This window comes from Uranotaenia lowii, chromosome 1 (genome assembly GCF_029784155.1).
Source record: "Uranotaenia lowii strain MFRU-FL chromosome 1, ASM2978415v1, whole genome shotgun sequence".
Lineage (NCBI taxonomy): Eukaryota > Metazoa > Arthropoda > Insecta > Diptera > Culicidae > Uranotaenia > Uranotaenia lowii.
In genome coordinates, this window is record NC_073691.1 from 8,366,254 (window position 1) to 8,386,072 (window position 19,819).

The 19,819-nt window shown below is 42.4% G+C and overlaps 2 protein-coding genes across 3 annotated transcripts in view; both read left to right on the forward strand.

Moving 5' to 3' along the window:
- Window positions 1-19,819, forward strand: part of LOC129748743 (transcriptional regulator ovo-like) — a 48,644-nt gene that overhangs the window by 4,626 nt on the left and 24,199 nt on the right. The window lies entirely within an intron of this gene.
- On the forward strand, window positions 17,100-18,246 carry LOC129739371 (RYamide receptor-like). The gene has a single exon (XM_055730779.1). It carries the CDS (start codon window positions 17,122-17,124, stop codon window positions 18,244-18,246), a length of 1,125 nt encoding a protein of 374 aa, XP_055586754.1. The 5' UTR covers window positions 17,100-17,121.

A 19,819-nucleotide genomic window follows, 5' to 3' on the forward strand; every position in this document is an offset into this window, starting at 1 on the left:
GAGTTTTCGTCTATATCAGCTCCGGCGACTACACTGGCGACATTTTATGTTGACCAGACATCTGTCAAATATCTTTCAAGTGTCGGAACCAGTACAACAGTAAAGGTTGCCTATTGCCGAGGTGTTTGCTGAAAATTTCGGATTCCAATTGCATTGACAATATGTACCTCGATAAAGCATTTTTAGTTCAAATTCGATAAGTTCTGGTGATGAATTTAAAATTTTATTAGTAACCAAGAAATGTCGTCACCTAAGGTTATGCAACATTATTCATCTCAGTCATCTAACCGGTATGTATCCAACTTTAACTACTCGAAACCGGGTCTGCCGGCATTAAGTTCCGTCTGTCGCAGATCCGAACTCCTTAGTTCCGTCTCCGCTATCCCTCGACTTCAGCTACTTCCTGGGCAGCATTCGGGGAAGATAGATTGGAAAACAAGAGCAGAAAAAATGTGCGAGATCATCACCGATGCAAGTAGGGCACTCGCCATCGTTAGCTGCTTGATCGCCGCTTGTCACTGCAAGAACGACGACAAAGCGCGGCGAGATTCTTACCTTTCCTCCCCTTCTTCTTCGCTGTCGACTTCCTAAAATCCCACAGATACGGGACACAGGAGGAGCCGGTGGGGTTGGGAATCTCACGTCGATACGCGATTGCTATTTCTTCCAACCAGATCTTGCGCAAGTGCGGAGGGGCAAGACAGACAGTTTGAGCTGCTTGAGAAAGGCAGTTTCAAAACTGTACTGAACTCAGTGTGCTCTTGCGTGATTGTTGTGCACTGTTTTAAGATCGCTTGACCAGGAGGAGAATGGATGGAGGGGGGACCAAAGCCGGGATGGAAATATTTCAATTATTCATATGTTTGTTTGCTGTTTTCGCGGCGGCGCGAACCGCCCAGAAACGATCGTGTAGAAGGATCGGCGTGGTGTGGTGCGGCGCGGAACAAACTGATGCGAGATCGCACATACATGTTAACTATCAGAACAGTTAGGTCGCGTCGACAACTGTCCGTTGATCGCTGTTCTCGTCGCAGTTGAGTAACAATCTGCTTGATACACTTCTTTCAAGTCGAAATGTTTTCTCGAATTCCGTTTGGACGAGATTTGAATACACACGGACGATTGTTCGTATCAATATGTGATTACTGACCAGTCGAAAGTTGGTACAAAATCCAGTTTAACGAAGATCGATCTAGTCAATACCGAGTTTTGCAAGTCCAATTAACCAGCCAGCGCTCGAAAGATGAATTCGTTAAACTCAAATCTTTCTCGACGAACCACTTCGTCAACAAGTAGGCCGGTGGTTCATAAAAATTGCACATCGAAAAGAAAATTATGTTTGTTTGTGATGCACAGCGTACAAGCACTTTGTTCGTTTTGAAATGAAGTCCAAGTAATCAATTTTATTCGGGAACAACCCCGCGGGAGCGATCATCATCATCGGTTGAACCACTCTTGACGCAGAGGACACTACAATCACACACCGGATTCGAAAACAAGTTACACAAAAAAAGCGCCGACGAGTGAGAACATTGCCCGCAGGATTGTGCGCACCGCTGTCGTCGTTTGCCCGAAATCATATGTAGGTACAGAAAAGCTGAACAATCAAAATTCGACTTGTTGTACGCATTGTGGCATTTTCATTGCAAATTATCGCTCTTTCTGACGTTCAGTTCTACCGTCAGCGTATTTTAATGAGCTGGATACTTGAAAAAAACATAGTCAGACGATTTCGAGTCGTTTTGACGTTTTCGAGCAGTATCGAATAGTTTTTTCGAGCAGTTTTTCAGTCCAAATTCCATTAATTGGAGCTTCCGCAACCACGCCGGTACCATTTCTACCATAATTGAAAAACACTATGTACTCGAATAGAACAACAAAAGCAAAAACTACATTGAGGTTCATATTACTCCCCATCCCGTCGCCAATTCGGTGGCAACCTTGAAAACCGACACCTTCGGGAAACGGTAGGCAAACATTATCACATCACCTCCGGCGACCTGGTTCGCAAACGCGACTACTGGTGGCGGTGCTAATTTCGCTGAATCTTTAATTTGTGGTTCCTCCTTTTGCAGTCACAAGGCATTTTGCGCAATTTTGGCGAGTGAGCTTCAAAAAATTTCCATTAATCTGACGAAGGTGTTCCTATTAGTAGTGCCAGCCAGCTTGCCACCTACCACCTACTATTTAGTAAATATATAGTAACAAAAACCATCACGATCATCATTATCATCTGTCGGTGTTGGTGTACCGTTAACACCGGTCGGTTGAGTCACGTCGCGTCGATTTGCGCGATTCCAGAGAAATAACTCGTTGGTTGGTTCTCGATAATAATAACGCCATGCTCGTCGCGATCACAGACGACGACGACAACGGCGATCATCATTATCATCATCTGGTGCTGTGGCTTCTGCTGCTCTTTTGATTGCTGCTAGCTAGTACATCGCACCAGTCTCGCTAGCTGGAGGCCAAAATGCCGGGGAACGCCACCTTCCAGAGTCGACCGTATACCTAGTAGGAGGAGGTAGTTGACAATTTACGTTAGCACCATTAGAGCTAAACAACAGCTAGCGTCGCCGTGATCGCGAGTTCTCACCTTGACAGTGTGTTTAGTTGTTGTTTTTGCCAACAGCGCTAGACCCCTAAACGAATCCACCAACTATTTTGCTATGCTTTGTGATCACGAAATTTGAGTCCCTCTGTCTTTTTTCCAGCTTGCTTCTTTCGAGTATGTCTCGCGCTGCTGGCGGAAAGAAACGATCGCGTTTTGCATAGCAGCTTGACGGGTTGTTGGGAGGCGTCGCGAAGCAAGTGAAACAGAAAATTGGTTCGGCGACAAATTTTAAGCTAACTCTGCGGTTTTTTTTTATCCGTGTTATTCCTGCGGGCCGTGACCTGTTGTTGCTAAGCACTGCATCGTCGCAATCGTTCTAAAAAATGTTCGCACACCTCCTAAAACCTTAGCCATCAATTTTTCTGAGCTGTGAACGATCCCTTTCCAATCGCTCGATAAACGTCACACTGACATTGAGCTTGGTTTGCTTTTGCACGCAAAACCAAAGAAGCGATCACTTGCCATGGACCTAGACCTAAGTAGCAGTACCTACTACGAGCGCGTGGGTGTGATTTTACTATGTCGCGCCAAACTTGACCTAGATAGAGCGCGGAATGGTTCCGAAACCGGTTGGGATCAAAAGTTGTGATTCTTCTCCTGACACACATCAAGGCCATTCGTAAGGGACTCGTTGGTGCGAATCTACTTTTTTATATGGTCTCTCTCACTCTCTTTTGAACGATCGAGAAACATCAACTCGAATATCTTCCTTCTGCTAGAGCTGTAAGTCCGAAGGGCACACGCATCGTTACCAGTGTTTTTTCTCCCCTCGAGTGATTATTGTAATCACGCATCCATTGCGCTCCTTGACTGTGAAACATGTGTGGCATTGTTGTAACATAGGCTCCTGAATCTCAAATAAAGCTACGGCAACGACGACGACGACATGTCGTCAACCCTGACCTAAAAGCTTCATACACCTCTCAACGATGACGACGACAACGACGATATGCATTCAAGTGCGCCTCGGCCGCGATCGTCGTGTGTAGTGATTTTGCACTCACAATTCTTGATCGCTCAATTTTGTACAGGTCGGTACCTTCGACGAGCGGAATTACCCGTTTAAGGGGAGGCCCGCTATGATCGACGACGACGACGACCAGTAGCGGCAGCAGCAAAAACAATAATAATAACAATACCACGTAACGGCCAGTGCAGTGTGCTCCAATGACTGAGAAGTCAATTTATTTTACGGCCTCTGTGCGATCGATGTGACAGAAGCCTACTCTCGATCTTGGTAGTCTGGTTAGTTCTATTCTAATTTGTGCGCACACGTGATTGGATTTGGGGGCATAACTCGATCTGGTTCACCTTGACTTAATAACCATGCTGTGCAACGCGGATGATTTTTTACGGAAATGAAATCACGCAACTAGGAAGCCCTCAGTCAGTCAGGTAGTTAGTACCGGATGCGGCTTGGCCTTTTCTAAGGCTGCTGTCAACCGCAAGTGTATTGCACTTTCGAACTGAGATCTTCCGCAGTTAATTCTGTGAAATTTCAAACAACAATCTATGTGATCTTGGGCGATCACGACTGCATTTGTAGGTTGACCTCTGCCCGAATCGATTTCCGAATATGGTAACCTTCGTGTGAACTCGAGGTCCTCTGAAAGCCGCGATCACACTGGGGCTAGCATAGATCACGATCAATACCGATCCATAAATGGGGTTTCACACCCCAAGTCCAACACGCCCAGCAGAACACAGCTAGTTCCGCTAGGTCTTCAAGCCAACAGTCTCTCAAAAAAGCGAAACATAAATCATCGGAATCGGTGTGATGGAGCACCTCCCCAGTCCCCAAATTCTCCATCGATTCGTGATTGTCGCTCTCGTCGCCCTCCACCAATTCAGAATGCATTCTAGCTCGCTAGAAGTCTAGCTTGCGAGATCAACCCCCGTCATTTGCGGTCGCAGAACAGTCGAGATCCTCCCGCGACCCGCACAGGGGGAAACTGGAAATGTATGCCAAGACCAAGGTTTCTGAACCTCTCCGATCACTACACCCCCCTAGCGCAGCCATTCTTCCACTTTTGAGCGGCAGAGCGTGATCGATCGATCGAGCGATCGTCGTCGTTCCAATCACAGCATTCAAGCCAGCCGCAGCCGAAGGTGTCACAAATGGCGAACGAGACGAGCCGAGAGAGCGAAGAATCAAGTTCGCTCCAACCCAACAGTGAGTGAAAACAAAGATCAAGGGTAACACCGGATGGAACACGATTTGTGCGCGGCGGTTACAAATGAATGGGCCATCTTGTTCTTGATGTTGGCGGCGGCTTGCTTGCGTAGCTGTTCTGATCTTAAAGGAGGTTTCGGGCGTAAGCTTTTGAGGTGATCTAGTCTCTCGCGGTTCTGCCGGCTGCTGGAAAGTTTCAAAGGAACACACCACCCCTCATTATTCTTGTCGGGCGGTTTCCGTTGAGGGTCAGTAAGATTTTAGCGCTTTTCAAGGATACTTCCTATCCTCCCGCTCGACGCCGCGCCGCCGTCGATACGCAAATGAGGGGAAATTTTCGACTGCTCATTTATAACGTCGATGGCCCTCGACGGCGCCTCGCGAACTTGACCGAACAGCTGCAAAATGCAGAGAAATCCGTTTTCCTTAAAATTCAAGGTTGAAGTTTTTTTTTTCTAAAAAATAGAACTCAAATCGCATTAATCCTTTCCCCCCTTTCGGGATTGACCCACAGAAAGGACGGCCCTTTAAACATTGTTCGCTCGAACTCAGAAGAAGGGTTTCGTTAATACCCATCTTTTTTATTGTTTTACGGCTGGGAAATAATGAATTAATAGCACAGGTTTCCCACCGGCTTAGCTAGCTAGTACTTTATCGTCGCACTAGCTAGGTATGTATGTTGAAGGAGGAAGGTTCAGCCAGCCCGTTGTTCCTCTGTTTTTGCTTCGTCTTTCACCTTCGGCGATCGAGGAAAGGAGAGAAGGAAAAAATCCCGTCCACACCGGTAATGTTTGTTCATAAAAAAGCGAACCTATGATGAGACGGAGGAAGAAATAAAAAAAAAATAAGAAAACAAGTATTTCTGCTTCGGTGATTCTTGCACTTGGGTGAAGAATGAAAATCTTGGATTGAAGAACGAACGAAAAAAAACCATCAACGAAGAAAAAATAGCATTCTGTAGATGGGGTTCTCGAAGAACTTGGTATTTTTTCCTCCTAGAGTTCTGGAAAGGCTGTTTTTTCCTCAATCGAGACTGGAAGGTCTGTTTTTTAGCGCTCTGACTCCGGTGATGCAAAGGTGACGGACGCGGGAACGAGGCTCGTCTAGAAGATAGGGGTTTGATAGACGACGATTCCCGGACTGGAACGAAATCCGTGGCTTGAAGCTTCAAGACTTGTAGAGTGTTGAGGAAACTTGATCAAGGGAGAACAATAAAAAGAGTTGAAACTTACACTGACTCACTAGAGAGGGCAAAAGTGATCAAGGCTGTGCTTTGAACACTCACTCTGCAGGTGATGCAATTGGGGGTAAAGATTTTCTCATCCACGGGACGTGATTGTGTGCAAATTAATCTCTGCTATACTCCTTAATTTCTCAACCATAATTGAAACTTTTAGTCTGGTTTTAAAACGAGATCAAAATCCTAAGTTAGATTCAGAATTCAGGCCTCAAGTGTAGAATCAAAATTAGATTCGAAATTAAGAGCCGCTGGTAGCTAAAATTTATGTAGTAAGATTTTGTCTTTCTCAAGTTTTCCCGAGTCAGGCACTGAATTTCTTAAAAAAAAAAACACCTCAATTAACATACCTTCTGGTGGTCATTGAGGTTAGTCACTTTTCCTGCCATTCTTCACTTCTTCACTAGATATTAACAGCATTCCAACTAAATTGACGAAAAAAATCATATAACTCACCTGGACGTTGAAAAAAAATGGCGTGTTTACCTAGCGGGTCAGGTCAATGGTTACTTGTCCAGTTTCCTTCGATGTTCAATAAAATAAAATCAATCGAACTGCGATCAACCGCTTACTACGATGACTTTCGAGTTCATCAGTATTTTGAATCAATCTAAAAATAAACAACTCATTCCCCAAGGAATATTTAAATAAGGTAGTGTCGAGAGCCATATTGGATTTTTTTGTGACGTCACAAAAACGAATATATCGAAAATTTATATGCGAATGGCAGAAATTTCAAAGAAAAACATGTTTTAGAACGAAAATGAATTCCAATTTCATTTTGATTGTGTTGTAAGACCTCTATTTCACTATGTTATGAAATTTTCTGGTCCTTTGAAGATTGTATTATGTTTTTTTCTTATTTTAATAATGAACGCAATGTCATCTTGAAGCTAAAACGTTCAAAAACGAAGATAAAATCTACTTTAAAAAGGTCTAGCTGGTAGTTATTGAGTGTTCAACTGATTGTCATGATTTTTATCCAATCGGTTTACCATATTCAATTCTTATGTAGAACTTTTAACATCAATTGATTATTGTTAACTCGATTTCCTAAAATGCGAATAAATAATTGTGGTTTTATATCAAAGTTTGTTTTTTGACAACTTTTTTGTAATAAGGATCTTAAACTGCACTGACTTGATCATTTTCATGGAAGACTTTGAACTAATTTTTAAGTTTTGCAAATTTGAGTAGGGAAAATCCACCATTTTTTCGAACTTCGATGGTCTATTTCATACAAAAATTACTCGAAAATCCAACTTTTTTCGTATCAATCTTGAAGAGCAAGAATCCTTCTAGAATAACAGGTATTAAAAGTGGAACATTTCCAGCAAATTCTTCAAATTATCAATGAAAAAGGCAAATTTCCTAGTAAATTAACAGATTTTTCGTGATTGTGACGTCGCAGTGTGTACTAATACTAAAGCAGGGCTGCCTCGACACTACCTTCTTTAAATATTCCTTGCTCATTCCCTAGACTTTTGGATCGGGTAGCCATCTAACAATTATACGTTAATTGATTTTTCTTCAACAAAAAAGAACAACAACCAAAAACCGGTGTCCGCGCGCGGCATCGATTGTAAATCATTTCATCGGAAAATGCAAAAACCATTACTTACTTACCTCTCGCCATATTTAGTCATGATTTCCAGCCATTATCCGCATTAGCCATCATAAGTGTAATGTATGAGAAGAAGTCTTCCCGATTCCGACTCTTCCATGAGAAGGACGGCTCGTCCAAACATAACATTTCTTTGTTGTTCCAAGTTTGCTTACATACAGTTGTTGCTGTTGTTATTGTTGGGAAAGATGAAATAAACACCATCCAGCAAGTTCTAGTCTGGCAAAAGCAACAAACAAGCCACGATCGCGACGACACGGGAGGAACAAAACGGAAACCATCAACTTTGTAGCAAGGTAAATCCTGCTCTTGGCCAGTCGAAACAAAAGACTTGCTGCCTAGAGAAGCCAGCAACAAACAACATCAACGAAAACGGACCAAGCGACGAACCTCGCTTTTCAGTTGAGTTTCCAAACATACATACGTACATACGTGTTCTTCTGCTGAAAAACAGACGAGACGAGATACAGACCGCGTCGTCGATGTCCAGCTTGTCTGCACTTCAATTCGCCCGAAGAAAACCGGAAGAAGCGGGACATGACTGTTGTTGCCAGTCGAAGTTTCGATTCTCGAGGAGCTACTTCTCCTATAGTAAGAAAGCTGCACAATTGTCAATAATGTCAAATGAAAACTCGTTTGATATCAAAAATGCCAGTCAAAAATCCATGCTTAGAGCACCTGTATCCGTGGTCCAAACAGCCGGTTTAGACCCAAATTCGGACCCGAGCAACCGTACTGGTGATCCATTATACCAGTTCCAACACAACTTTTTTTAGAGCTGGTATAAGGATTGATCCAAAACTGATGAGATTTGGATCCAATTTGACGCAGTTCTTAACCGTTTGACAGTTAATGGAACACGAGTGCAGTTGCCAGTTTTTTCATTGGATCGGATCTAATTTCTTTGGTTCAATTCTTGTATAAATTAGACCCTAGAATAGACCACGAATACAGATGCTCTTAATGTGGTACAGAATTCAATCTTACCCTAAAAAAAACCTCTTTCACCACAGAAGTTTAAGGGGGGGGTAGGGTCTAACGGGTATAAAAAAACACCATTTTCACGATTTTTTTCTAGAGCTATCGTTCAAACAAATGTATTCAAATTTTTTGCATTATACAAAGCATTGTTAAAAAAACATTTAGTAATTATTTCGTAGAAAAATATTGAAAAATGAGCCGGTGACGGAGCACTTTCGAGGATGCCTTTTAGAAAACAGGATTTGCGGTGGACACTGTATCTCAGCACAGAATCATCTGAGGTCCAAAAATCAGAGCAAAATATTTTTAATAGATGTTTTTCTTGACCCCAATTTTATGAAATTTTTGTGGCTGTTTGAAGTCAAAACTACGATTTTTCACTTAAAAATCCGCCATTTTTCACCTGTAAAATCTCCCCAAAGTTAAAAAAACAAAAAAGAAAAACGTTGGGGTCTGGTATTTTTTATGTAGAAAATATGTTCCAAATTTGGAAAGAATTGGATAAGTAGTTTTCAAATGACGATGTCCACGGACTTTAAAAAAGTGCTTTCGAGAAAAACGCGTTTGAAGTTTCTGCTCTTGCTTTCTTGCAGTATTAGATAGGAGGAGATAAAGGCCTATAATTTCTACAGTTTTGCTCCAATTGACTTGAAAATTTGACACAACATTCTTGAAATGTTTTACAATAAGAAAATAAAAAAATAAAAAAATCGATTTTTTGAAAGTGTTAGACCCTACCCCCCCCTTAACATTTTATCTCTACTTAGGTCGATGTGGTCGAAAAAAAGGTAAGGAGAAAGAAACGTGGCAAAGGTAATCGTAAAGTTTTCTCTTCGTAAACATAATTTCCATGACAAAAGTGACGTCACTACCGACAATTTTCGCGACACATTTTGCCTAGGATCATAGTACTTTGAAATATACATGGTAGGCCATTCCGCTCTCTTCCAGCGTATTGGTTAGAGGCCCCGAAAAAAAGGTTATGGGAAAAACTGGCAAATGTATGGAATTTATAAGAAAATCATATTTTTCTTAAAATTGTCAAGCATTCAAATTATAAGACAAATATGCACTGATGCATTTTAATGCAACGAACAATATTTGGCTTTTGAACTGTAAAACGACTATAATCGAAACAAAAAAAAGGCAACACGTCGCATACGTACTTTTTATCGGAAATTTTTGTCTTCGAGCAGTTTTTTTAGAAAAGTTTTCGAGCCCTTTCGAGTACCAAATAAGAATTTAACATTCTTTATGCCTACTTCTAGTCTGCCGCGCAGTGCTCAGAGACGGTTCCAGGAAAATTAAGAACTGTTTTAATTCCAGTATGGAAGCCTCTTCGTAAAAACCACTCCAGGATAGGCTTCTCTAGTAGTTGGAGCTCAGAACATGGTTCAATGATTACGACCACGACGACGACGATGGTAATGATTATGATTGCGGCAAAGCCGATGACGATGATGACCAAGTCTTCTGCTTGCTAAGCGTAAAACATAAGAGGAATGGAATCATCCTGTATACTACAACAACCGCTGCCGTCCGCTTCTCGCTCCGTGGCAAAGAAATAATGGCCGTACATTTCCTCGTGGTGCTATTTGTGCGCTTGCTTGCTTACTTACTTTTCCAGTCAGCCAACGAATGAACGGACGAACAAACGAGAGGATGTTCTGCTTTGTTGGTACACCTAGGTGTCTTGTGTTCTGTTGAGCAGAACCTGCCTTGATCCAGAACTGCACGAACGATCTTCCAGTTACCCAACTCCTGGTTAGCCCAGCTACCTCGCTAGTTAGTTCAGTCTCAGTGTGTTGTGAACAACCGCGGACCAAATCAGGTTTTATCAAGGTCAAACTTTTAGAAGATATTGACCTTGCTCGTTGTATGTGTGCTTTATACCGTACATACATATGTCGGGAACTATAGTACATAGTTGGGTTTAGTTTTATTTCGCGCATTCACTTGCTGCCAGAGCCAGAATGATTCCCGGTGCGATTCGGGACCCGTAACAGCGGCAGCAGCAAAACTGTTATTCTGGTTCGCTTCTTTGAGCTCCTCTGGAGTGAGAGAAGGCGGCGAGTGGACAGTCCAGTTTTTTTGTTGCTTCTTTTTGATACCATTTGAGATCATTTGCTTCTGACTGGTTCAGTCGAGCGTATCTCATCGCGGGCTCGCCCAAGCTTTAGCCTTCTCCGTATTTGGCCTGGTTTTTTTCTGCTTCTGGTTCTTAAGCCTTTTCGATGCAGCTTTTTTTAGAACCCTCAACTCTAGAATTCTATCGGGAATTATGTTGAGCATTTAGCCGAGCGAAACGATTCGATTGAATTGAATACCTTGAGCCACGTTGTAGAATTTAGTATGTTCAATATTGCACCGTAGGCCCGGCCAAGTTGAATGTTGATGCAAAATCTACATCGATCATTCACCGACAGATGTCGACTTAATCAATCCGTGTATCTGAAAGCATCAAAATCAAAACTATGATTAACGAAAAAGAAAGGAGGTAGAATTTGTCTCACACTTGACTACTCTTTCCATTCAACAATCTTTTCCTCAAAATCGTTGAAATTTGTCATTCTGTAGAAGTACGATCAAAGTAGGCTTTAGCTTTCATGAGTAATATGCATGAAGTTTGAGTCTCAATCCCGCTCTGTTTTGTTTTCGGCTTGTTTGTTTTGGAAAAAAAAACACTGTTCACCGCTTTTTGATATCGTTAAAAAATGCTGTTGCCTACAAATCAGTTGGAAATCGGATAGATAGTGATTTTTTTTTAAATTACCTGAAGAAAACGAGAAAAAATGATGTTCCGAAATCGATTCAAGTTCCAGAAAATATGTTTTCTTTAATTCTCTGAATCGACTAAACTCATTGCTTGCTGTGATTTCTGAAAAAAACATTTAAAGGAATGATGCAATCCAAGACAGGCATCCTTAAGGTGAGGACTGTTCATTTCCGAAGATCTATCCAAAACCTAGAATTCTTCAAAGAACCGTATTACTGTATGCATTCACTGTATATTTTCAGAAAAAATATTTATTCGTGAAGTGGAATCACCCACCTGTCAGTCGATGTGTATCGTTCCTAAAACACCATGAATCCGTTCCCACCGTTTATTATAATCCGTAGATCCGCTGCGTTGCCGCGCTTGAAATTTATGACAGTCAAAAACCACCACACCCTTTCTTCATCAATTTTATTAGAAAGTAGTTAAAAGAGAACCCTTAGAAACCTAGACGAAACTCGATAGTCATCTTCCTTTGCAATCCTAAACAAAGAACGAGCAATAGGAAAAAAAACTGAAATCATTCGCGCGTACTTTACCCTGATATACATAGATCATCGGTGAGAGAGTCCGTAAACATCCATGTGTGGTAGGATAGAAAACGATTTCCTTTTCCACCCTGTCTCACATCTTCAACCACCTTCGTCTATCACCCTCAATTATCCTTCGAAATCAATGCGCCCGAATCCCAACTGCTGCTGCTGTTGCTTCAGCTTCAGTCTGTCTGTCCTAGTGAATTAAAAACCGAGAAAAACAGAAAATTCTCCCACGATTATTTCACCAAGGATCTCAACTCAACAGCAGCTCAGATTCAGTTCCTTCCCGTGTCCTATCGTATCCTTCTAAATCCACAACCTAGGAGCGAGGCAAGAACGATTCGCAAGGATTTCTCTTAATTTTTTTTCTTATTTGGAAACCCAAAAGGACTGACGCAGGTAGTCCCTTTGACCTTGTTGTTCGTAGGGTTTTTCGAAATTTGATTCTTTGATTAGGATCACTTCCCCCACCCCTTCGGGGTTTTTCTGATGTTGTTATTCCTCTTCTCCCTGATTTGGGTTTCCCTGCTTTTTCGTATTTCGTCGTCGAACAGGTTGAGGCGTTTACTCCTGCGCCGCTTCTTATCCTGTAAATCATCCCCCAATCTGATTTGTGTGTGCAGCTCGTTAATCGGTAGCTACACCCACACTTTCCATAACGCAGGATTTAGTTAATGGTTGGAGGAGGGTGATTCGGAATCAACCTCAGATCCGGAAGGATTCCTTTTTTTTATAAATTATCGAGCTACTCTAATTCTATTATTTTTGGGCTTCCGTTTACAATCTGGCTTTTTTTCTCGAATCAAAAATCGTCCTTAATTTATATTGTGTCTATAAATTCATATTTGGCAATCTGTTTTGTGTTGTCAGTTACTGCTGTCCTGTACTCAATTGAAATAATTTTTATTTACTTTTGAAAGGTTGTGAAATTTAATGCTTTGAACAGTTGCCACGAGTCTGACTCGTTATCAAGTATTTGTATCATCATTATGCTTCGTAGTAACATGCAATTGTGTCATGAACGTAAACCACGCATCTGACTCGTGGGGGAGAACTTCGTCCATCTGCAAAGACCACTAGTTTGACACGTGGTGAAACAAAAATGTACGTTTGATTCTTCGACTCCAGAAATCGAACCGATTTTTTTGTTTTTCTTCAAAAATTACACTCTTTCGGGTTGCTTCCTAAGCAGATACCACGAACCTGACTCGTGGTTTAAATACAATTGTGACCTAAGAGTAAACCACGAGTCTGATTGTGGTCATAGTTTGAAGGATTCACGGTAATTCAAAGGTTAATTGAAAATAATGGTTGTAAATGTCTTCACAAAGTCTCAAACATTAGTCTCACGAGTCTGACTCGTGGTGAAATTTTTTTTTACAAGACTCTTACGAAAAAAATACGAAATTCGTTCTTTCATTAAATCAAGAATTTCGAATCTGATTCGTGGTGAGAAACTTGTTTCATCAAATAGGAACACGAGTCTGGCTCGTGGTAAAAAAATGTATCTTAAGCATAAGATGCGAGTATGACTAGTAGCCTAAGGGGGGAGTAGGGTCTAACGGGTAAAAAAAACATCATTTTCACGAATTTTTTTTAGAGCTATCGTTCAAACAAATGTATTCAATTTTTTTGCATTATACAAAGCATTGTTAAAATAACATTTAGTAATTTTTTCGTAAAAAAATATTGAAAAATGAGCCGGTGACGGAGCACTTTCAAGGATGCCTTTTAGAAAACAGGATTTGCGGTGGACACTGTATCTCAGCACAGAATCATCTAAAGTCAAAAAATCAGAGCAAAATATTTTTAAGAGATGTTTTTCTGGACCCCAACGATTTTATTTAACTTAAAAAAATTTTTATGAAATTTTTTATGAAATTTTTTTGTGGCTGTTTGAAGTAAAAACTACGATTTTTCACGAAAAAATCCGCCATTTTTTATCTGTAATATCTCCCCAAAGTAAAAAAAAAAGAAAATCGTTGGGGTTTGATATTTTATATGTAGAAAATATGTTCCAAATTTGAAAAGAATCGATGAAGTAGTTTTCAAATGACGATGTCCACGAACTTTAAAAATGTGCTTTCGAGAAAAACGCGTTTGAAGTTTCTGCTCTCTCTCTCTCTCTTGCAGTATAAAATAAGAGGAGATAAAGGCCTATAATTTCTACAGTTTCTTCGATTGACTTGAAAATTTGACACAACATTCTTAAAATGTTTTTCAATAAGAAAATAAAAAAAAAAATTTTTTTTTTTTGAAAGTTTTAGACCCTACTCCCCCCTTAAAGATCAAACGAAAATTACAATTGCAAAGATAAGTAGACAAATTGTTGCCAAAGTCTTCACTTAGTATTGATTCAACGAGTCTGACTCGTGTTAACATTTTCAAATTTCATTAAAGTTTTTTTTTTATTCCACCATAAACTAATCCTAGTTTTTCTTCTCCCTTTCAGGTAAGCGACGAATATTTTCCTGGTAAAATAAGTTCTTCCATGTGATTCCACTAAAATTGGCACTGGTCAATTCTCAACCATCACGAATCGTAGGTACCTACCACAAAAACCCACAGGAGAGTCGTGGCCATTCGATGATGATGCAGTGTCATTCGAGGCTCATTTCCTGCCATCTATTATATGTAAGACAGTTCTCTTCTCCCCATGTTTCTTCAATCAATGAATGAATGGAGGAACGGTCGATCTAATGCTCTAGGTAGCCAAAATCTGGGGGTCCAGCGCGGACACACCGGAAGCCATTAAAAAAAGTTACCCTCATCAGCATCTACCTATCTAGGCAAGATTTCTTCTAATAACTACAATCGTTGTCGGTCGGCGTCGCCATCGTCGGCATCATCTCCGTCGACATAATCGTCATAGAGAAGATTGTGTAATGTAACAACTCCCCGGCAGTCAAGCCGGCAGGAGGACAGAAGATGATCCCCCGGGAAAGCTCCAACTACAGAACAGCCAGCGATTCCAAGTTCATCAACCTTTCTCCGGTGTTCGGTTTGGTCCGGTCCAGCTATGCTGATATGGAAACAAAAAACCCTTCTACCACCAACCTTGTTCTGAGGTTGGTTGGTGGAATCTCTCCCGGCAACCTCCCCTCGGGGGGAGGTTGGCACGAAAGTTATCTTTTATGCATAAGGGAAATGGGGCGCTGTTGCTTTCATCATCATCAACATCGTCTTCATCCAGGAGAAAAGACGCAATTTCTTTCCTGTGATCCCACAAAGCCTTTCACGCGCTACTGGTTTGCGCCTCTGCGTGCTGTCGATGATCAATCTCTACTCTATATACGCAATGGGCCGGTGGCAGCCGGGAGACCGCTCTTACTAATGATGATCGCTCGCCGATGGTGATGAGATGAGCTCCAATTGCTTCGCTTTTTGCGCAATAAAATTCTAAGACACGATCGAGGGTCGAAAAGAAAAAAAATTCTAATTTAATTTCTCATTTCCTTTCTCCGCCATCTTGAACTTGATCATGGTAGCAAAAACAGTAGAAAAAACTACAGAACGGCAGCCAAAGCCACAACTTCAAGTCCAAGATCACGGACTGATCACCCGCCGCCTCCCCCTCAGCTTCACAATGCTACAGCAGCAGCAGACTCATTCTTGTGTGCAGACTTGGCTCATGGCCACGACCACGACGGCTTCGCCGACGACGATCATGTTCATGATCAAAGTCACGGTGAAATGGTCGTCGTAAGCTGGCTAGCTTGCTGTTGCTGCTGGTGTGCAGACAAGAAGCCGACGACGAGACACGAAAAAATGCCACAACACGTTTGCGAACGAAGAACGTGTTTGGCTGCCACAATGCAGCAGAAGACAGAAAAACCTTCGCCAGTGCCAAAGCCAAGATCGCGCTCTAGAAGTGTTGTGTTGAATGGTGGTTGGATGGAAGAAAAATAAACGTGGGGGCCCCCTAGATCAAGTTCCGATGAAGCGGGGAGGAACTCTAACTAACAATCATCCACCGAGGGAAAGGAGAGGCGTGCGGTCGCGACATAGAAAGACTCACAGAGAGAGAGACTGAGGTAAAAAAAAACAGGCACAATATAATGGAGGTGAAGAACGTCGAGTCAGCAAAATAAAACACACATACAACAACTGCCTGGCCGAGGGAGCGAACGGTGTTCGTGCCAGTTAGCCGCGAAGTCGCTTGGTCGATCGCTAACTGTACTTCTCCGCTGTCTCATAAGATCGTTCTCAGGTGTAACCGGGAAGGAGGGGGTCGGAAGACCCAGTCCAGGTGCTGCTTGAAAGCTCACCGGCAATTGGAAAGCTTTTCCGATGTTCGAGCCCTTCTCACCACTACTAGCTAGCTTGGTCAGTTCAAGAAATTGCGATGATGGTGGTGTGTTGATCTTACCTGAGCTCGCGAGCCGCATCGCGGCCCCACACAGGTGCGCGCTGCCAGATTACATCACTTGGAAGCCGCACTAATACAAGCTCCCGTCAAGCTAAGCAGCACAGAGTGCTGTTGTATGTAGACGATGATGATGACGACTCTTTGCTGCGGTTGGGTTTCGAGTCATAAAATTGAACAATTTACAACGTAAAGTAATGACGATCGTAAAGAATCTTCAAATTCACGGTTGCTGCTTTCTTGAGGGAAGAAGGTACCGAGATTCCTTCGGGCAGAGCGACCGGTACGAAACCGAAGGCTAATAGATGCTTCATTAGAGCGACGGCTACGGCTAGTATGGATCCCGTATGAGGGGAAGCTCTATTTCGGGAGACCTCCTCCCGGTGGGAGCGTGTTGCTATGATGGATAGGCCCCCGATCGGTAGATCGATCGATCGTCGTGACCCGTTAGCTTTCGACAGACTCAATTAGACATCCGCGGCGTTGCCGCGACCGCGCGGTAATTGAATTTGGTGTACCTACCGTCGATGATCGACATCTATTGAACAGGTCGAATTGATTTACCGTTTTCCAAGCGGGATGTGGTCCATTTTCATATTTCAAAAACTAATTTGACGGTCTGAAGCTGGAAAGACAATTTTATAGTCATGTTCTGGCAGCTTACATTATTCGAACATTTCATGTCTCCACGCTAACAAGTGGATTGTTTCTCACCTGTATGATGATTCTTTGAAATTTTCTCCACGGACGCATTGTAAACAACTCTTCAGACAGTAGTATCATTCAGGAAATTGATCGTGACACATCGAGGGAGATGTTCAATTGGCCAAACGAAACCATCGATGGGACGGATCCTTTCAACTGTACCACAAATACTTCCGTTCCGGATGCGATCGCGTCCCCTGAATTTCAGACGCTGATCTTCTTTGCCTACAGTCTAATCTTTCTGATCGCAGTCATTGGAAATCTGGCCGTCTTCCTAGCGGTGACTCTCCTACCAAGGATGCAAACCGTGACCAACTTTTTCATCGCAAACCTGGCCCTTGGAGACATGCTCATGGCGGTGTTCTGCATACCCTTCTCATTCGTGTCAATCCTCATTCTCCAGTACTGGCCCTTTGGAACGCCCCTGTGCCATCTGGTGAACTACTCACAAGCCATCTCTGTTCTGGTCAGTGCCTACACCATGATCGTCATCAGTGCCGATCGATTCCTGGCGATCATGTGGCCCCTGAAACCTCGTTTCTCGAAACGCACCGCCAAAATATCCATCCTCCTGATCTGGATCGGCGCTCTACTCACAGCCGCCCCGATCCTAGTGTTCACCAGTCTCATTCAACCTACCGAATACCACGATCAGTGTGATCTAGCCATCTGCACCGAAGTGTGGCCGGACGAACACTCCGATTGGCTATATTCCATTATCCTAATAACGCTCCAGTTCATCGTACCGCTCATCGTTCTGATCTTCACCTACGCCTTGATAGCCCGCAAAATATGGGCCAAAACTCCTCTCGGCGAATCGATCAAACAGCGAGAACGCCAGATTCTACACTCGAAGCGCAAAATCATCAAAATGATGATTACCGTGGTGCTGGTCTTCATCGTCTGCTGGTTGCCGTTCAACATCTTCATGTTGCTGCCGCTCCATCCGGACTGGCCTCCGCTTCCCTACCTGTGGTTCCTGGTCCACTGGCTGGCCATGTCCCACAGCTGCTACAACCCGCTTATCTACTGTTTTATGAACGAAAAGTTTCGGCAGGGTTTCCAGCATCTGGCGATGGCGGGGGTTGGACGTTGTTGTCCCTGGGCATTGGTAGTAGCTCGACGGCGGAAGAGGAGCACCGGAAGCAATGTCACGGAAATGCTAGAGCTGTATCCGCCCAGTGAAACAAACACCATGCTGAGCTATGTCAGTGAAGGCGGTTTTGATCAATAAAAAACACTATCTCAGAGTCTTAAGTGTTTGTCATACGTAGAAAAAGGTCCGAATCCTTCGAGTTTTAAAGTCGTCTTATCATTAGTGACATTTAGATAAGTTCTTAGGTTTAATTCAAACAAAAAAAAATCATTTCCGCATAAGTTTCACAAAATCGGACCAGTCTATAACATCAATGATCAAATGAACAACATATTTACTTCCGAATATCTGAGTTGAAGACCAACGGGCTCCCATGGATTACTTAAGAAAAGTAACTCTGAAATCTCTGGAATCAAATGCCGGCGGCAAAACTCATCATACTCCGATAGGAACTTTAGGGAAAACACGAGGATAATATTAGAACTTTTAAAAATTTACTTCCTTTAAAATATAAGTTTTAAAGAACAACGGTCCCAAGGAAGTTCCCATGAGTCACTCGGGAAAAATGACCCGGAATTCTTTCAACGTGTGAGGAATTTCGTGATCAAATATTGGGAGGCACCATAATTCATAAATCACCAAGAGAAGAAAAATGTGCAAAATTGAACAATACTGTTGAAATGAAAAAAGGTGTTTAATTGAATTATAGATTTTGAAAATAAACTATCTCAAGGAAGAACCCATGGGTCACTTAGGAAAAGGACCCGGAATTCTTTCAACGTGTGATGAATTTCGTAATGATATATTTGTAATCAAAATCAAACAAGAAAAAAATGTGATAAATTTAAGCCGTTAGTACTTCCAAAAATGTTGTTGTTTTGCAATATATGTTTTAAAGATCAACGGTCTCAAGGGAGGTCCTCTGGGTTGCTTAAGAATAAATTTTCGTTGTTGTTAGGATCAAAGGCGGCGTGCGGTTGAAAAAAACGATCGTTAATATCACGAGTGATCGTTTTATTCGGAACTCGCCCAGACGAATCGAATTCGCTCGAGTAGCGGTGTTTTCCTTACTTTTTCCACGCGTTGCTGATTAGCTCTAGCTAGCTTCAATGAACCAGCTTAATAAATCGTTCCGCCGAACGAAACAGAACCAGCTCAGCTCAACTCGGCGCTCATTAAAATGTTAATGCGAATCATTTTTACTTCTCCTGTTGTTCGACTAGACGACGACTCTCTCCCATGTAGCTCTTCATTATGGCTGGCATTCCGAGCCGATGATCGCGCGCATCAACCTAGAATAAGTAGCATAGGGGAGGCGGCAACACCAGAACTGATTTGTGCGAGCTTAATTGTTGAGATTGAATGGACGCATTATTAGCAGCTGGAGGGCTGAACAAGCGGACGATAGTCTTTTCCCCACTTTTTCCTCTGACTGATCCCACCCCATTCATTCTGGCACCCTGTTCCAACCTAACACATAGGGTTCTGAGAATGGACGGGAGAAAAAAAATCGAAACAGGTACTGCGTTGAGAATCTCCATTGAATTATCATTACATGCAAATCAAGTAGCTATTTAAAGAACAGTGATCTCCTTTCCTGCGCACCCTCCTTTTGGAGTGTGTAATCTCTACCCATTCATCTCATCTGATCGTCATCTTTCATTGAATGAGCTTTGCTGGAGGTGATAGTTGATAGTTGAACAATCCAGAC